At 47.6% G+C, this 19,117-nt stretch overlaps 1 protein-coding gene across 5 annotated transcripts in view; it reads right to left on the reverse strand.

Moving 5' to 3' along the window:
* Positions 1-19,117, reverse strand: part of BORA (BORA aurora kinase A activator) — a 163,642-nt gene that overhangs the window by 17,709 nt on the left and 126,816 nt on the right. For all 5 annotated transcript variants that reach the window (XM_030200569.1, XM_030200571.1, XM_030200568.1 and 2 more), the window contains 2 exons: positions 18,354-18,952; positions 2,625-2,756 (listed from right to left, as the gene is read on the reverse strand). In XM_030200569.1, the coding sequence (XP_030056429.1) occupies positions 2,625-2,756; positions 18,354-18,952 (731 nt within the window). The remainder of the gene's footprint in view (positions 1-2,624; positions 2,757-18,353; positions 18,953-19,117) is intronic.

Consider the following 19,117-nt stretch of genomic DNA (forward strand, 5'->3'; position numbering starts at 1 on the left):
AAATGGGATGGACTTAGCCACTTCCCTTAAAAAAGGCAAAAAAAAAAAAAAAAAAGGGCAGAGTTCCTCTAAGACTTTCTCCTTCCATGAGGTCGGGAGGGGTCTGAGGGTATACCAAGGGATCTCTCCTCCGAGAAATCGTATGAGGTGCCCAAGCACTCTATCAGACTCAGCAAACACTCATGAGAAGGCCAAGTCTGTGCCGCCTCAGACCACTGGACCAATGTCCAGATTCTAGGCAACATCGCTGAGGGACAGGTCCCCTCCTGAACTCCGGGGGATTATCCTCCCCCCTCCTTATGGGCTAGAAAGGAGCACAGTCTCGTCCAACACGATACCAGTACCTGGTGAGACACCAGCATAGACGAACAGCTGATGGGAAAAACACAGACCTCCAGGATTGGCTGGGGCGGTAGCATGGTTGGCATCCTCAATGCTTCTGTGTTATGCCAAGTCAAGATATGTTCCATCTCCTCCTGCAATAGGGTCAAATTTCACTCCTCAGGGACAGGCATTGGTAAAGGCAAGGCTGATGTTGGTGTGGAGACAGCCTGCAAAGATGATGGAGCCGAATCAGAGGCTTGGTCCTAGTTTTGAGAAGGCCATTGCATCAACAATGACTCTATGGAGTGGTCCTCTCAGAGCCAATGCTTCTCAGGTACCGGTGATGTTGGTGTCCTGGAGCTCCTGGCCCCATGCTTAGAAGAGGCACATTATCAGTGCTTATTCGCCTTTGCTCAATACACGACATTGGGATCCCTTGGTGCCGAGGATGATGTTGAATCCTGTCATGTCCTTGATGTCAGATCCATCTGAGGAAGCTCAGCCTGAAAGGGCCCCACTGATTCCTAACAGGTCTGGGGGGAGGGAGGGAGAGATGCCAGACTGTGTATGGGAGAGACGGACAGAGAACCTCGGGCACTGTGGGGTGGGGGAAGAAGGAACCGTGTAGGAACTGTGAGTGGGGGGGGGAGGTGGAGGGAGGGAACTGAGAGTGAACTGTGGGCATCGTGAATGGGGTGAGGGGGAGGGAGGGGATCAAGAGAGAACTGTGGGCATCATGCGTAGGGTAGGGGGAGGGAATCGAGAGAGAACTGTGGGCAAAGTGCATGGTGGGGGGGAGGGGTTGGAAATCAAGAGAACCGTGGGAGGAGGAAATTGAGAGAGAACCTTAGGCACCTTGGGTGGGGGGAGGGGGAACAGAGAGTACTGAGGGAGAGAAGGAGGGAAGTGGAGGGAGGGAGAAGAGAGGGAGATATGTTGGGCTGAAATGGAAGGAGGGGAGAGTTGGACCTGGAGTGGAGAAAAGGAAGAAGAGAGGGGGGAGGGAGAGAGAGAGAGTTGGACTTGGGAGGTGGTCGAAAGGAAGATATGGGGTCTTTAATCAGTGGCACAGCTAGGTGGGGGCAGGGCCTTTGAGACCTGGGCCCCCAACTTTGGGATCAGGCCCTCTTTAAAGCTGCTGTAGCTTTTCAGTGGCTGGTGGGGTAACTAAAGCCTCGCCAGCCAAAGAAATCCACTGCCTCAGTCACCCCCCTTCCTTCTCTTATTGCCTCAAGAGCGAGGAAGTCGGCAGCATGCCTCCAGTCACAGACGCTTGCACTCCCCAATCATACTTGGTTCGTGCATCAGCTGGGGCAACTTTGGCACCAATTTCTTCTACTGGCAGGGCCTCTGCATTCCCACCAGCAAAGGTATGATACCTAATGTGTTGAAGGGGAGGGACAGGAAATGCATGATTCCCCCCCCCCCCCCCCACACCAATGGACTGCTGGTTATGCCCCGCCTTTATAAAAATTTTAAACGGAACACAGCCCTAAATACATACTAGATTCTGGAGACAGTAACTATCTGTGACTCCAGAAAGTGAACTACAATTATGATAGCTGTGAGGAAAAGACAGGAATAAAAGTAGTAGGAAAACTCAGGTAGTGATAAATGATAGCTCCTATAGCCTAGAAACACAAAAAGAGTAAGAAAAAAAAGCCAATGGGGAAAGTATGCAGAACATGGCTTATGGAATTCTTTCTAACTCTGTATAAGTATATGAGTGTGGGGAGTATATATGTGACCATAAACTTGTGTTTGTGGATGTATGTAGGGTGGGAGTTTTTGGGATTCGGATGAAGTTGTGGGGTGTAGGTTGGGCACAGGATGTTTGCAAAGAGCAATTCCATAACTGCTGTTTCACTATAAAAGTTTCTATATTGCAAAAGCTGGAAGCCCTTCTCCCATAGAAATAGATTGGGTCAATTTTTTGGGGTGGTGGTGGTGAGGGGGGGGGGGGGGTGCTTATTTCTCTGGAACCTCTGGTCCAGTCTGGCCCACTTTTAAACCTGATGTGTCTTAACTGGGGGGGGGGGGGTTCACTCATACGAAGTTTCATCCCAGTCCATTTAATTTTCAGAGAGTCATTTTGCCCCCCAGGGAGATGAACAGATATGTTGACATTTTTCGACCCCTTTTGTATAATTCTTTACAACTTCTGCTGGGTTGTAAAGAATAAAGAACTGCTGAATGGCAAACAGACTCTAGGATTTTAGTTTGCTTACGTTTCTGTAGTGAACATACACCCTTTTTGTTTCAAGAGTTCCTTAGGAGAATATTCAACATAGCATATATACCTTTGATTTCAGAGGCTGAGATTTGTTCGGAATCTCACAAGTTTGCAAATCAGTTTCTCTACCACTGGTTTCAGACACCATTGCATCCATAATGCTGCTTCCACAGGTCTGTGTATTGTAACCACTATCCACCTGATAGAAAAAATTTAAATGTTTATTACAAACAGTTGGTTTTCTGCAAAATGTGTAGTAATGTGTACATCATATAAACTACCATCAATTCTTATGCTGGGGAAAAAAACTATTAAAGAATGATGAGGAAATCATTAACTTCTAGAGGAAAAATGTTATAAATACAGCATATACCAAATTTATGTTTCATTAATAGTGTGATTATATTGTTTTAGGTATGGGGAGGGGTGGGGATAGGGGAGGCTGAGCCAGGCCTGGTTTTATCTCAATTATACATTGAGTTACAGGCCTGCTTTCTTTATAAAGAGTTTCTAGGGAAATCAGAATTACAGTTTTATGTATGAAGTGGAGTAAAATCAAGACTGATTTTACCATTTCTTCTTAGGCATGGAACTTTGGAACTTGATTCTGTGAGTGCAAGAAATTGTCTATAAAATGAGTTTGCCAGTCTAAAGGAACTCAAGAAATGTTCAAAAATCTTGGAAGACAAAGTATTTAAATTGAAAACTATAAGACCAACTAATCTGCTCAGATCACAATTAAGTTAAAACCTCTGCCTAATAAATCATATAACTATTAAAACCTTACAGGTCTTCTGCCCTTTTGCTGTTCTACAGTCTACCCAAATTTCAGCTTCTCTACTTATTTTCCTTCAGTGCCATTAGAACCATATAAAACTGATTCTTTGAGCCCTTGAGAAATTAACCAGAAGAAAAGAGAATTATCCTTGTTACAGGGTTTATCCTCAGCCTGGATTAATCAAAGCTGTTGAGAACAATTTTAAAGAAGCCTGATAATGGGGTATATTACCAATCAAGGAAGAAAAAGGGTGCTGTAAGAAGTGGTGAGGAAGCTGGCCTGAAAAAGAAGAAAGCACAAGGAATCCCCATGAATTACAAATCCCAGACATTTAAGGAAGAATAGACAGGAGGTTCTTGAATATAGTTAACTTGGAAACAAAAAAAAAACAAACAACCCCCCCCCCCCCCCGATCTTCCCAGGAACTTTTTAGAAAGTAAACAAATGTTTAGTTAGTGTTATAATTCATCCATATTTCAGTTACCTGTTATTGTTTGCTGAGTGCACATTTTTTTGTACAGTTCAAAGACAGCAGCATGGTGTGATTGTCAGGCTCAGTGTGTGGTGTGAGGGTCACCATTCACTAAGTGGTTCAGAGTCCTTTTTTATCTGTAACCTCCAGACACCGAGCACAGTGAACAAGTACAGCAGTAACAGGGTCCCTTTCCTGAAGTTACTATTGAGGAAACTACACTTCTCCTTTCTTCCTCAAAATGTACCACCTGTTCCTCTGATCCCATTCCCACCCACCTTCTTAATGCCATCTCTCCTACTCTTATTCCTTTTATCTGTCACATTCTCAACCTCTCACTTTCCACTGCAACTGTCCCTGCTGCCTTTAAACATGCTGTGGTCACACCTCTCCTTAAGAAGCCTTCACTTGACCCTACTTGTCCCTCTAATTACCGACCCATCTCCCTCCTTCCTTTTCTCTCCAAATTACTTGAGCGTGCTGTTCACCGCCGCTGCCTTGATTTTCTCTCCTCACATGCTATTCTTGACCCATTACAATCTGGTTTTCGCCCTCTCCACTCAACCGAAACTGCGCTTACTAAAGTCTCCAATGACCTATTACTGGCTAAATCCAGAGGTCAATATTCCATCCTCATTCTTCTTGATCTTTCCGCTGCTTTTGACACTGTCGATCACAGCATACTTCTCGATACTCTGTCCTCACTTGGATTCCAGGGCTCTGTCCTTTCCTGGTTCTCTTCCTACCTCTCCCTCCGCACCTTTAGTGTTCACTCTGGTGGATCCTCTTCTACTTCTATCCCTCTGCCTGTCGGCGTACCTCAGGGTTCTGTTCTTGGTCCCCTCCTCTTTTCTATCTACACTTCTTCCCTTGGTTCATTAATCTCATCCCATGGCTTTTCCTACCATCTCTATGCTGACTCCCAAATCTACCTTTCTACCCCTGATATCTCACCTTGCATCCAAACCAAAGTTTCAGCGTGCTTGTCTGACATTGCTGTCTGGATGTCTCAACGCCACCTGAAATTAAATATGACCAAAACCGAGCTTCTCATTTCCCCCCCCAAACCCACCTCCCTGCTCCCCCCGTTTTCTATTTCTGTTGATGGCTCTCTCATTCTCCCTGTCTCCTCAGCTCGAAACCTTGGGGTCATCTTTGACTCTTCTCTCTCCTTCTCTGCTCATATCCAGCAGATTGCCAAGACCTGTCGTTTCTTTCTTTACAACATCCGTAAAATCCGCCCCTTTCTTTCCAAGCACTCTACCAAAACCCTCATCCACACCCTTGTCACCTCTCGTTTAGACTACTGCAATCTGCTTCTTGCTGGCCTCCCACTTAGTCACCTCTCCCCTCTCCAGTCGGTTCAAAACTCTGCTGCCCGTCTCATCTTCCGCCAGGGTCGCTTTACTCATACTACCCCTCTCCTCAAGACCCTTCACTGGCTCCCTATCCGTTTTCGCATCCTGTTCAAACTTCTTCTACTAACCTATAAATGTATTCACTCTGCTGCTCCCCAGTATCTCTCCACACTCGTCCTTCCCTACACCCCTTCCCGTGCACTCCGCTCCATGGATAAATCCTTCTTATCTGTTCCCTTCTCCACTACTGCCAACTCCAGACTTCGCGCCTTCTGTCTCGCTGCACCCTACGCCTGGAATAAACTTCCTGAGCCCCTACGTCTTGCCCCATCCTTGGCCACCTTTAAATCTAGACTGAAAGCCCACCTCTTTAACATTGCTTTTGACTCGTAACCACTTGTAACCACTCGCCTCCACCTACCCTCCTCTCTTCCTTCCCGTTCACATTAATTGATTTGATTTGCTTACTTTATTTATTTTTTGTCTATTAGATTGTAAGCTCTTTGAGCAGGGACTGTCTTTCTTCTATGTTTGTGCAGCGCTGCGTATGCCTTGTAGCGCTATAGAAATGCTAAATAGTAGTAGTAGTACTGTTCAGTTTTGTTTTTTTTTTTTGGTAGTGTTAGGAGATTAGCAGCATGCTGACAACTGGCAGTGGCCAGCAGATACTGGAGATGCCTGTCCTAAAACAAGAGCAACCGGATGACCACAGCGGAGAGAAGCTGCAGGACCAGCCTGCGCAGAGTTCTCCTGTGGGGAGAGCAGACCCTTCTGGGCAGAGGCCCCTGAGTTGACAGGGCCCGATGCCACACCAGCTGAGATCCAGCAGATCTACATGCTAGAGTGACAGTGGCTAGAGCAGCAGTGGCGGTGAGAAGAACGGAGTTCCAGCTGCAGAAATTAAAGATTGAGATGGAAATGGCTTATATCCAAAGCTCCAGCCCAACCCCTGTGCCGAGGCAGGAACCACAGCCCGGATTGGGCCCAAGTAGTTTTCTCAGTTTGATGATACCAGAGGTGACAGAGATGGATATCTAGCTGACTGAGAAAATTTGCGGCCTCAATGAGATTCCTCAGAAAGACTGGGCGCGCGCTATCTGGGAGGAAAGTTCACTGGTAGAGCAAGAGGCGTTCCAAGTACTGTCTCTGGAGATGTGCTCCCAGTTTGAGGAGGTACGCAAAGCTTTGTTGAACCATTATGCTATTTACCCCTGAGACCTAGAGACTAAAATTCCAGACTTTGCAAAAGGGGGTGGATAATACTCACAGCAAGTTTGTGATTCAGGTAAGATACCAGCATCACTGGTGATTCAGTGGAGTTGAAGTTAAAACCCTGGAGGGCTGAAAAAAACTTGATGGTCCTGGAACAGTTTCTTCAGCGTTGTCGTCCAAAGGTGAGGGAACATGTTCAAGATCACCAGCCCCATACTCCAGAGAAAGCTGCCAAGTTGGTTGACATCTTCATAGCTAACTGTCCCTGGTTGGCAAAGAGGATCTGTCCATATCTGCAGCAGCCAACATCTAAGGGCAGCCAGAGCCCTAAGCCAAATATCCCTGCAACCTCTGGGACTGTCAGCAAACCCTCCAGTGTTCCCCAAAAACCTAAAGACTTTAGGCATGAGAGTCTGTCATCAGTGTGGGCAAACAGGACATTTCAAAGTGGATTGCCCATATAACTCCAAGCTGGCACTAAAGAGCATTCCAGTTACTGCACCTAAGCTGGCGGCTTTCGTAGGTAGCTCCATGACCACGAAGACGACCCACGCAGTTTCCGCAGCACAAAACGTTACTGGCCACTCAAGGAAGCAGATGGATTTCCATAACATTACAGCACTCCGGTAACTGAACCAGACCCAAGTAACTGGGCTTGTGGACACTGGCTTTAGCAAGACTGTTACGACCAGAGCTGTTACAAGAAGATGCTATTCTACCAGGGCAAACTGCAGAAGTAATATTAGCCAATGGATCCAGAGAAGTAGGCATAATAAAACACATGCCGGTACCAATGCAGTGTGGAACCGACATGGGTCCAATGAACATTACCCTTGATAGCAAAGTCAGCATTTCCGCTATGGTGACCCGTAGCCAGGCTTGAGCAGCCCAACGAGCAGAAGCAGCAGAGATCACCTCTCCAGTTCCAGATGGGACTAGCACCAGTTCCTGAGGTGACCAGGGCTGTGAGTATGGAACAGACAGACTTAACTGACACACCTATTGATCAGACTGTTGACCCTGATTTGTCAGTCACCAGAAGAGACCCTTCCAGATATGGATACTGATATAGGGCAGACATATGCTTTTCAGGAAGCACAGCACTCTGACCCTGACCTGGAAACCCTGAGGCAGAGGGCTGGTCAGCCAACCAATGAGACTGTTAAAGATCGTATCCTATGGAAATGGGGCTTGTTGTACAGAGAGACTGATTCTGTTAATCCTAATAGGCCCTGGACAGCAGGCAAGCAGCTTATAGTGCCCAGGGCATACAGAGAACAACTTCTACAGATTGCACATGATATTCCACTGGAAGGATATTAGGGGGTGACATGCACTAGATTGACCCAGAACCTCTATTGGCCAGAGTATCTCGAGCCGTAGCTGACTATTGTTGAATCTGTGATGCGTGCCAAAGAGTGGGTTAGATCAAAGATCACACCCAAACTCAGCTGAAACCTTCACCCATTATCAGTGAGCCCTTTGTGAGAATAGCTGTGGATATAGTGGCCCTCTAGCTGTCCCTAGCCAGACTTGGAAAAGATGACAGTGGTGGACTTTGCTACCAGGTATCCTGAAGCAGTAGCCTTATTCTCCACAGAATCAGAGAAAATTGCCACTGCCCTGCTAGAAATATTTTCCCGGGTAGGGTATCCAAGAGAAATATTCTCAGTTTATGTCCGAGTTGATCCAGAATCTGTGGGCACACTGTGGAGTGAAATCTATACGTACCATACCATATCACCCTGAAACTAATGGGTCGGTAGAGAGTTTTAATGGAACATTAAAGCATATGTTAAAGACTTTTGTGGAATTAGGAGACCATGACTAGGAAAAATACTTATCCTACCTACTGTTTGAATACACAGAAGTACCTCAGAAATCTACAGGGTTCTCCCCATTTCAACTGCTTTATGGCCGGAGGGTGAGAGGGCCCCCTTGACCTAATAAGAGAACATTGCGAGGGGAAAGTTGATACCTCCAACACCCCTGTAATTGAATATGTAGTTAAAATGTGGCAGATTAGAAGAACTTGTGGGCTTTGTCAGAGATAACTTGCAGGCAGCCCAGAGTAAGCGAAAGACCTGGTATGATCGTAAGGCCCGAAGTTTAATGAGGGCAAGCAGGTGCTTGCTTTAGTCCCAGTGTGTCAGAATAAACTTCAAGATAATTGGCGAGACTTTGCAAGGCCATAATGCGCCTGAATGATATAAACTATGTTATATCTATGGACTCTCGAAACAGAAAGCAACGTACCTTTCATGTAAATATGTTAAAGACCTATGTAAATCGCGTAGCTATGGTGCTAGCTGTATGCAAGCTACCAGAAAAGTGTCAGGATAGTGAGCCCATACTTGACCTCCTGAAAGAGATATTACCAGAGGGCTCTGATAATGTAGAGAGACAGCATTGAATCACCTGTTCCCACCTAGGTTGGGCTCCAATGTTTTTAAGAGGTACAACCTTAGAGGATTATCTTGCTGGGGGCAGATATTTGAGGACAACAGTACTACATCATTTAATACTTTGGCTCACACTTATCAGTTGTTGCCTACAGATTTGATTATAATCAGCTGGAACATTTTTTGAGCAGTAAGGAAATTAAATCAAAAATATTGAGGGAGGATTTCGATTATAGCAGAGGTATGAAAGGACTTTGTTGGGACTAAGAAACGTATGTCTTCAACGGCTTCCTATAAGATAGTTACCCGTGTTATACGAGGCCATTGTGACAAATGGTATGGGGAACTGGGAGTTTATTATGATCACTGTGACTGGGGAATGGAAAAAGCTCAAAGATCTGTGGCCACCCATATTCAGGAAAACTGTTTCAAAGTCATGTACAGATGGTACTTGAATTCTACTAGGTTACACTGTACGTTTACACTGTCACTTTTTTGCTGGCATCATCGTAGTGAACGGGGGCGATGGGTCATATTTGGTGAACTTGTCAAAGTGAGTCTTTTGGAAATCCATACAACAGACTACAATATTGGCTAAATGTTACACTACCCTGGAATCCTGGAAATTACTTATTAAATAAACCAGTGCTGGATCGTCCTAGGTTTAAACTGGAATTAGTACATAAGTACATAAGTAGTGCCATACTGGGAAAGACCAAAGGTCCATCTAGCCCAGCATCCTGTCACCGACAGTGGCCAATCCAGGTCAAGGGCACCTGGCACGCTCCCCAAACGTAAAAACATTCCAGACAAGTTATACCTAAAAATGTGGAATTTTTCCAAGTCCATTTAATAGCGGTCTATGGACTTGTCCTTTAGGAATCTATCTAACCCCTTTTTAAACTCCGTCAAGCTAACCGCCCGTACCACGTTCTCCGGCAACGAATTCCAGAGTCTAATTACACGTTGGGTGAAGAAAAATTTTCTCCGATTCGTTTTAAATTTACCACACTGTAGCTTCAACTCATGCCCTCTAGTCCTAGTATTTTTGGATAGCGTGAACAGTCGCTTCACATCCATCCGATCCATTCCACTCATTATTTTATACACTTCTATCATATCTCCCCTCAGCCGTCTCTTCTCCAAGCTGAAAAGCCCTAGCCTTCTCAGCCTCTCTTCATAGGAAAGTCGTCCCATCCCCACTATCATTTTCGTCGCCCTTCGCTGTACCTTTTCCAATTCTACTATATCTTTTTTGAGATACGGAGACCAGTACTGAACACAGGGTATTAATGTGGCTAAGTTGATTATAGCTCAGAGTTGGAAGTCTGATAGTGCCCCTTCAGTAGTTAAATGGATAAATAAGATTTTATATGCGGAAAAGAATATGGAATGCTTTCTTGACAAACCACCCTCAATGCATTTATCATATTTTAGTGCAACTTAAATTAAGCTCTGGCAAACTGTTTATTGTTCTTTTGAGACAGATGGGAAAGGTGGGGAAGGGGTTGGATTGGGAGGCAGATAAATGACAAAATTAGAGGATTTAATTGTTTCTTTGCAAGTTCTGCTGAAGAGGTTGCTTTTGTGTTTTAATTTGAAGGAAAGCTGTTAATTGTGTGCTCTATTACTTTTTGTTTATGGCTATGATATTACAATGTTAATTCATTATCAAGTTACTGTACTTGTATGCATTTTGGTAAATAAAGACTTGTTTAAATAAAATAAATCAGGGCTGTGGAGTTGGAAGCAATTTTGGCTTGAGGTGGAATCAATAAAAATATACAGACTCCAGCTTTAAAATAAACTTTATAATGACTGGTAAATTTGTTATTTTATATTTAAATGGTAAATTTGTTATTTTATATTTAAATATGTATATCTTAGTCTTGGATCTAAAGTACTGTTAAATATGTAAAGCCTAATATCAGTAGGAGTTGGAATAGAAAAATAGAGGACTCGGTTTCAAAGGTTTGGTGTACCAACTTCACAGCCTTCAAATAAACATGTCATAATATGCTGTCAAACTAAGGGTGAAGACCATAAAATATCAGTGTCAGAGACCCAGCAGAATGTCATGCTCTATCAGGCAGATTGATAAGCAGATTTAACAACTCCTCTTGGATGTATTCAAAGTTTTCCAGATTAACGCATACCACAAATGAAACCTATATATATGGAATGTACTTCTTGCTTGTTACCTGAGAATTACTGCTAAATTCTAGAATTAGTTGACATAGAATGTGGTAAAAGCAGTTAGCTTAGCTGGGTTTAAAAGAGGTTTGGATAATTTCCTAAAAGAAAAGTCCATAAGCCATTATTAAAATGGACTTGGGAAAATCCACTGGTTATTTCTAGGATAAGCAGCATAAAATCTGTTTTACTGTTCTGAGAACTTGCTGGGTACATGTGACCTGGATTGGCCACTGTTGGAAACAGGATACTGGCCTTTATGGACCTTATGTTCTTATGTAATTTGAGGTACAGGGTTGAGAGGAGGAACGGAGGTCAAACCATGGTTTCTAAGTAAGATATGTAAATAAATGTAAAAAGAATTAGCGGGAATCTTTCTAAGAACTTAAAACCCACTGGTTTCCTTCTGATATACCATTTAGCTTTTGACTTGTGCAGTATTTCTGCTACTATCAAGTGAACCAATCTAACAAGTAACATGGATGATAAATTTGGGAAGAGTTTCTTAGAAACAGAAAACAGCAGCAATGAGAAATGCTCCATCTGCCCATTCACATCAGCAGCTCAACGCTACTATCACCCTCTCCCTCAGAGACCCTTTAGTTAGGCTTATCTCATGATTTCTTGCATTTAGGAGCTGTTCTCATCTCCACCACCTGCACTGGGAGACTGTTCCACACATCCACTACCCTTTCTGTAAAGAATTTTCTTGGATTACTCTGGAGTCTATGCTTTTTCACCCTCAACCCATGACCTTTTATTCCAGAGCTTTCTTTCTATTGAAAAAGAATTCTATCTCCTGTGCATTTATATTATGGAAGTACTTATATGTCTTTGACATCTCCCTAGCTCTCCTTTCCCCCAAAGCGAATGCTACATACCTGTAGAAGGTATTCTCCGAGGACAGCAGGCTGATTGTTCTCACTGATGGGTGATGTCCACGGCAGCCCCTCCAATCGGAATCTTCACTAGCAAAGTCCTTTGCTAGCCCTCGCGCGCCCGCGCATGCGCGGCCGTCTTCCCGCCCGAAACCGGCTCGAGCCGGCCAGTCTCGTATGTAGCAAAAGAGAAACAAGGGAAGACTCAACTCCAAAGGGGAGGCGGGCGGGTTTGTGAGAACAATCAGCCTGCTGTCCTCGGAGAATACCTTCTACAGGTATGTAGCATTCGCTTTCTCCGAGGACAAGCAGGCTGCTTGTTCTCACTGATGGGGTATCCCTAGCCCCCAGGCTCACTCAAAACAACAACCATGGTCAATTGGGCCTCGCAACGGCGAGGACATAACTGAGATTGACCTAAAAAATTTACCAACTAACTGAGAGTGCAGCCTGGAACAGAACAAACAGGGCCCTCGGGGGGTGGAGTTGGATCCTAAAGCCCACACAGGTTCTGAAGAACTGACTGCCCGAACCGACTGTCGCGTCGGGTATCCTGCTGCAGGCAGTAATGAGATGTGAATGTGTGGACAGATGACCACGTCGCAGCTTTGCAAATTTCTTCAATAGAGGCTGACTTCAAGTGGGCTACCGACGCAGCCATGGCTCTAACATTATGAGCCGTGACATGACCCTCAAGAGCCAGCCCCGCCTGGGCGTAAGTGAAGGAAATGCAATCTGCTAGCCAATTGGATATGGTGCGTTTCCCTACAGCCACTCCCCTCCTATTGGGGTCAAAAGAAACAAACAATTGGGCGGACTGTCTGTTGGGCTGTGTCCGCTCCAGATAGAAGGCCAATGCTCTCTTGCAGTCCAATGTGTGCAGCTGACGTTCAGCAAGGCAGGAATGAGGACGGGGAAAGAATGTTGGCAAGACAATTGACTGGTTCAGATGGAACTCCGACACGACCTTTGGCAAGAACTTAGGGTGAGTGCGGAGGACTACTCTGTTATGATGAAATTTGGTGTAAGGGGCCTGGGCTACCAGGGCCTGAAGCTCACTGACTCTACGAGCTGAAGTAACTGCCACCAAGAAAATGACCTTCCAGGTCAAGTACTTCAGATGGCAGGAGTTCAGTGGCTCAAAAGGAGGTTTCATCAGCTGGGTGAGAACGACATTGAGATCCCATGACACTGTAGGAGGCTTGACAGGGGGCTTTGACAAAAGCAAACCTCTCATGAAGCGAACAACTAAAGGCTGTCCTGAGATCGGCTTACCTTCCACATGGTAATGGTATGCACTGATTGCACTAAGGTGAACTCTTACAGAGTTGGTCTTGAGACCAGACTCAGACAAGTGCAGAAGGTATTCAAGCAGGGTCTGTGTAGGACAAGAGCGAGGATCTAGGGCCTTGCTGTCACACCAGACGGCAAACCTCCTCCATAGAAAGAAGTAACTCCTCTTAGTGGAATCTTTCCTGGAAGCAAGCAAGATACGGGAGACACCCTCTGACAGACCCAAAGAGGCAAAGTCTACGCTCTCAACATCCAGGCCGTGAGAGCCAGGGACCGGAGGCTGGGATGCAGAAGAGCCCCTTCGTCCTGCGTGATGAGGGTCGGAAAACACTCCAATCTCCACGGTTCTTCGGAGGATAACTCCAGAAGAAGAGGGAACCAGATCTGACGCGGCCAAAAAGGAGCAATCAGAATCATGGTGCCTCGGTCTTGCTTGAGTTTCAACAAAGTCTTCCCCACCAGAGGAATGGGAGGATAAGCATACAGCAGGCCCTCCCCCCAAACCAGGAGGAAGGCATCCGATGCCAGTCTGCCGGGGGCCTGAAGCCTGGAACAGAACTGAGGGACTTTGTGGTTCACTCGAGATGCGAAGAGATCCACCAAGGGGGTGCCCCACGCTTGGAAGATCTGGCGCACCACTCGGGAGTTGAGCGACCACTCGTGAGGTTGCATAATCCTGCTCAGTCTGTCGGCCAGACTGTTGTTTACGCCTGCCAGATATGTGGCTTGGAGCACCATGCCGTGACGGCGAGCCCAGAGCCACATGCTGACGGCTTCCTGACACAGGGGGCGAGATCCGGTGCCCCCCTGCTTGTTGACATAGTACATGGCAACCTGGTTGTCTGTCTGAATTTGGATAATTTGGTGGGACAGCCGATCTCTGAAAGCCTTCAGAGCGTTCCAGATCGCTCGCAACTCCAGGAGATTGATCTGTAGACCGCGTTCCTGGAGGGACCAGCTTCCTTGGGTGTGAAGCCCATCGACATGAGCTCCCCATCCCAGGAGAGACGCATCCGTGGTCAGCACTTTTTGTGGCTGAGGAATTTGGAAAGGACGTCCCAGAGTCAAATTGGACCAAATCGTCCACCAATACAGGGATTCGAGAAAACTCGTGGACAGGTGGATCACGTCTTCTAGATCCCCAGCAGCCTGAAACCACTGAGAAGCTAGGGTCCATTGAGCAGATCTCATGTGAAGGCGGGCCATGGGAGTCACATAAACTGTGGAGGCCATGTGGCCCAGCAATCTCAACATCTGCCGAGCTGTGATCTGCTGGGACGCGAGACGAGGGACAACAAGTTGTTGGCTCTCGTCTCTGGGAGATAAGCGCGAGCCGTCCGAGAATCCAGCAGAGCTCCTATGAATTCGAGTCTCTGTGCTGGGAGAAGATGGGACTTTGGGTAATTTATCACAAACCCCAGTAGCTCCAGGAGGCGAATAGTCATCTGCATGGACTGCAGGGCTCCTGCCTCGGACGTGTTCTTCACCAGCCAATCGTCGAGATATGGGAACACGTGCACCCCCAGCCTGCGAAGTGCTGCTGCTACTACAGCCAAGCACTTTGTGAACACCCTGGGCGCAGAGGCGAGCCCAAAGGGTAGCACACAGTACTGGAAGTGACGTGTGCCCAGCTGAAATCGCAGATACTGTCTGTGAGCTGGCAGTATCGGGATGTGTGTGTAGGCATCCTTCAAATCCAGAGAGCATAGCCAATCGTTTTCCTGAATCATGGGAAGGAGGGTGCCCAGGGAAAGCATCCTGAACTTTTCTTTTACGAGATATTTGTTCAGGGCCCTTAGGTCTAGGATGGGACGCATCCCCCCTGTTTTCTTTTCCACAAGGAAGTACCTGGAATAGAATCCCAGCCCTTCTTGCCCGGATGGCACGGGCTCGACCGCATTGGCGCTGAGAAGGGCGGAGAGTTCCTCTGCAAGTACCTGCTTGTGCTGGAAGCTGTAAGACTGAGCTCCCGGTGGACAATTTGGAGGTTTTGCGGCCAAATTGAGGGTGTATCCTTGCCGGACTATTTGCAGAACCCACTGATCGGAGGTTATGAGAGGCCACCTTTGGTGAAAAGCTTTCAACCTCCCCCCGACCGGCAGGTCGCCCGGCACTGACACTTGGACGTCGGCTATGCTCTGCTGGAGCCAGTCAAAAGCTCGCCCCTTGCTTTTGCTGGGGAGCCGCGGGGCCTTGCTGAGGCGCACGCTGCTGACGAGAGCGAGCGCGCTGGGGCTTAGCCTGGGCCGCAGGCTGTCGAGAAGGGGGATTGTACCTACGCTTGCCAGAAGAGTAGGGAACAGTCCTCCTTCCCCCAAAAAATCTTCTACCTGTAGAGGTAGAGGCTGAAGGCTGCCGGCGGGAGAACTTGTCGAATGCGGTGTCCCGCTGGTGGAGATGCTCTACCACCTGCTCGACCTTCTCTCCAAAAATATTGTCCGCACGGCAAGGCGAGTCCGCAATCCGCTGCTGGAGTCTATTCTCCAGGTCGGAGGCACGCAGCCATGAGAGCCTGCGCATCACCACACCTTGAGCAGCGGCCCTAGACGCAACATCAAAGGTGTCATACACCCCTCTGGCCAGGAATTTTCTGCACGCCTTCAGCTGCCTGACCACCTCCTGAAAAGGCTTGGCTCGCTCAGGGGGGAGCGCATCAACCAAGCCCGCCAACTGCCGCACATTGTTCCGCATGTGTATGCTCGTGTAGAGCTGGTAAGACTGGATTTTGGCCACGATCATAGAGGAATGGTAGGCCTTCCTCCCAAAGGAGTCTAAGGTTCTAGAGTCCTTGCCCGGGGGCGCCGAAGCATGCTCCCTAGAACTCTTAGCCTTCTTTAGGGCCAGATCCACAACTCCAGAGTCGTGAGGCAACTGAGTGCGCATCAGCTCTGGGTCCCCATGGATCCGGTACTGGGACTCGATCTTCTTGGGAATGTGGAGATTACTTAATGGCTTGGTCCAGTTCGCAAGCAATGTCTTTTTCAGGACATGGTGCAAGGGAACAGTGGACGCTTCCTTAGGTGGAGAAGGATAGTCCAGGAGCTCAAACATTTCAGCCCTGGGCTCGTCCTCCACAACCACCGGGAAGGGGATGGCCGTAGACATCTCCCGGACAAAGGAAGCAAAAGACAGACTCTCAGGAGGAGAAAGCTGTCTTTCAGGGGAGGGAGTGGGATCAGAAGGAAGACCCTCAGACTCCTCGTCAGAGAAATATCTGGGGTCTTCCTCTTCCTCCCACGAGGCCTCACCTTCGGTGTCAGACACAAGTTCACGAACCTGCGTCTGCAGCCTCGCCCGGCTCGACTCAGTGGAGCCACATCCACGATGGGGGCGTCGAGAGGTAGACTCCCTCGCCCGCATCGGCGAAGCTCCCTCCGCCGACGTAGTCGGGGAGCCTTCCTGGGAGGTGGCCGCAGTCGGCACCGCACGCGGTACCGACGTCGGGGACCTCACCCCGGGCGATGGGCCAGCCGGCGCCACGCTCGACGGTACCGGAGGCGCAAGCACCGCCGGTACCGGAGGGGTAGGGCGCAACAGCTCTCCCAGAATCTCTGGGAGAACGGCCCGGAGGCTCTCGTTCAGAGCGGCTGCAGAGAAAGGCATGGAGGTCGATGCAGGCGTCGACGTCAGAATCTGTTCCGGGCGTGGAGGCTGTTCCGGGCTGTCCAGAGTGGAGCGCATCGACACCTCCTGAACAGAGGGTGAGCAGTCCTCTCGGTGCCGATGCCTGCTGGGTGCCGACTCCCTCGGCGACCCAGAGCTCTCGGTGCCGACGCGGGGAGGAGACCGGTGTCGATGCTTCTTCGACTTCTTCCGAAGCATGTCACCGGAGCTCCCCGGCACCGACGAGGAGGACGTAGAATCCAGCCGTCGCTTCCTCGGGGCCGAGGTCGAAGGAGGTCGATCTCGGGGGGGCTGAACCGCAGGAGCCCTCAGGGTAGGGGGAGACCCACCCGAAGGCTCACCGCCACCAGCAGGGGAATGGACAGCCCTCACCTGCACTCCTGACGATGCACCACCGTCCGACGACATCAGCAGACGAGGTCCCGGTACCACCGACGTTGATGCAGCTATCCGATGTCTCGGCGCCGATGCCTCGATGCACTGGCGGCCGAGGATGAAGGTCTGGACGCTGACGACGTCGATGCACTCGATGACCCTGGTGTCGATGCCGACGAAGAGCCAGAGAACAAAACATTCCACTGGGCCAATCTCGCTACCTGAGTCCGCCTTTGTAACAGGGAACACAGACTACAGTTCTGAGGACGGTGCTCGGCCCCCAGACACTGAAGACACGACGAGTGCCTATCAGTGAGCGAGATTACCCGGGCGCACTGGGTGCACTTCTTGAAGCCGCTGGAAGGCTTCGATGTCATGGGCGGAAAAATCACGCCGGCGAAATCAAAATCCGAAATGACGAAAGTGAGCACCAAAACTTTAAGGGAGAAAAATCTCGACCGAGGCCGAAAAGAGGCCTACCCCGAAGACGAAAGAAAACTTACCGGGGCAAAATCTGAAAAATACGGGAAGGGGCAAACGAAACCCGAGAGGGCTTCCGGAGCAATTCCCAAGCAGTTTGGATTTTCCGAAGAAAACACGTCGAAAAAAGGACGTGCGAGGTCGACTTTCCGGGGCTCGACACGGCGAGAACACGACCGTACCGAGTGCGGACGAAAGAAGACTGTCCGGCTCGAGCCGGTTTCGGGCGGGAATACGGCCGCGCATGCGCGGTGCGCGCGAGGGCTAGCAAAGGACTTTGCTAGTGAAGATTCCGATTGGAGGGGCTGCCGTGGACGTCACCCATCAGTGAGAACAAGCAGCCTGCATGTCCTCGGAGAAAAATATTTATATTAAGTCTGCCCTCGTTTGCTTTTATGACTAATACCATAGCCGCTCTATGGACTGATGACATCTTTTGAGTAACATCAGGTATCAAAACAAGAATAAGCAAAGGAAACTGTTCCCAGTTCCACCATGGCAGGAGGAAGTGTGATTCAACTACACATGGTAATCAATTGTTTTCACTCAGATTAATAAGAGTATGATTCCATGGTACAGCAAACTAACATCAGTATAATAAAATAAGTAATTCAATTAAATTACTTAGTAAATAGACCAAGGCAAAGAACAAAAAGGATACAAAAATAACATTCAAAATGGATTGAGCAAGTTATAAATCTTTAAAAAACATTAATAGAAAATCATCTTACCTGAATGCTACTACTATCACAGGGAATTGCACTACTCTCTGCCAGAGGTGACATGCACATCTGAGAACTTTCAATACTGAAAATAGCTCCAGTCATGAAGCTGCACATTGGTATATTGCTATTGCCATTGCCTTCACCTTCTTTGGCCCAAATAACTTCACTTTCTATTTCTACAGGGTCAACCATATCTATTGTGTTATTATCTTTCAATTCTTCAAGGTTAGGTAGTGATGCAGATCTTTCACTATTTGATTGTTCTGGAAAAGCAGACAGGGTTTCCATAACTAAATGTCCACGACATATAGTGGTTATCTTCTGCAAATGGACTGCAGTGCTCAGTTGAGGTAGCAGTGCTTCTGGAGGAGTCTTATTTTCTTCTTCATGATGCTCCAGTGGAAATGGTATCTGAAAAAGGGAAGTCTGATATTGTGCAGTCCCCATGCAAGTCCCCATGCAAGTCTCAGATCTTATGGGAAAAAAGCTTTTGACTGGTGAACAACCATCTAAACATGGGCTTCCTGCATACGGATTAATAGCATTTGAACTTGAACTGGATGAAGAATGAACATCGGGAGAATGAAAAGTGATAATCTTTTCTCCTAAAAAAAACAACACAAAAAAAAAACAACATCTATTCAATTTAACATATGCTAGAAATGAATAATCTTTGTTATGCTACCAATAACACTTGTAAATTCAGTGAGATAACTAATATCATATCAGATCTTCCCTCTATAAAAACAGATGTTTTGTACTATGGATTA

The sequence above is a fragment of the Microcaecilia unicolor genome, chromosome 4 (assembly GCF_901765095.1).
Source record: "Microcaecilia unicolor chromosome 4, aMicUni1.1, whole genome shotgun sequence".
In the NCBI taxonomy this organism is placed as follows: Eukaryota; Metazoa; Chordata; class Amphibia; order Gymnophiona; family Siphonopidae; genus Microcaecilia; species Microcaecilia unicolor.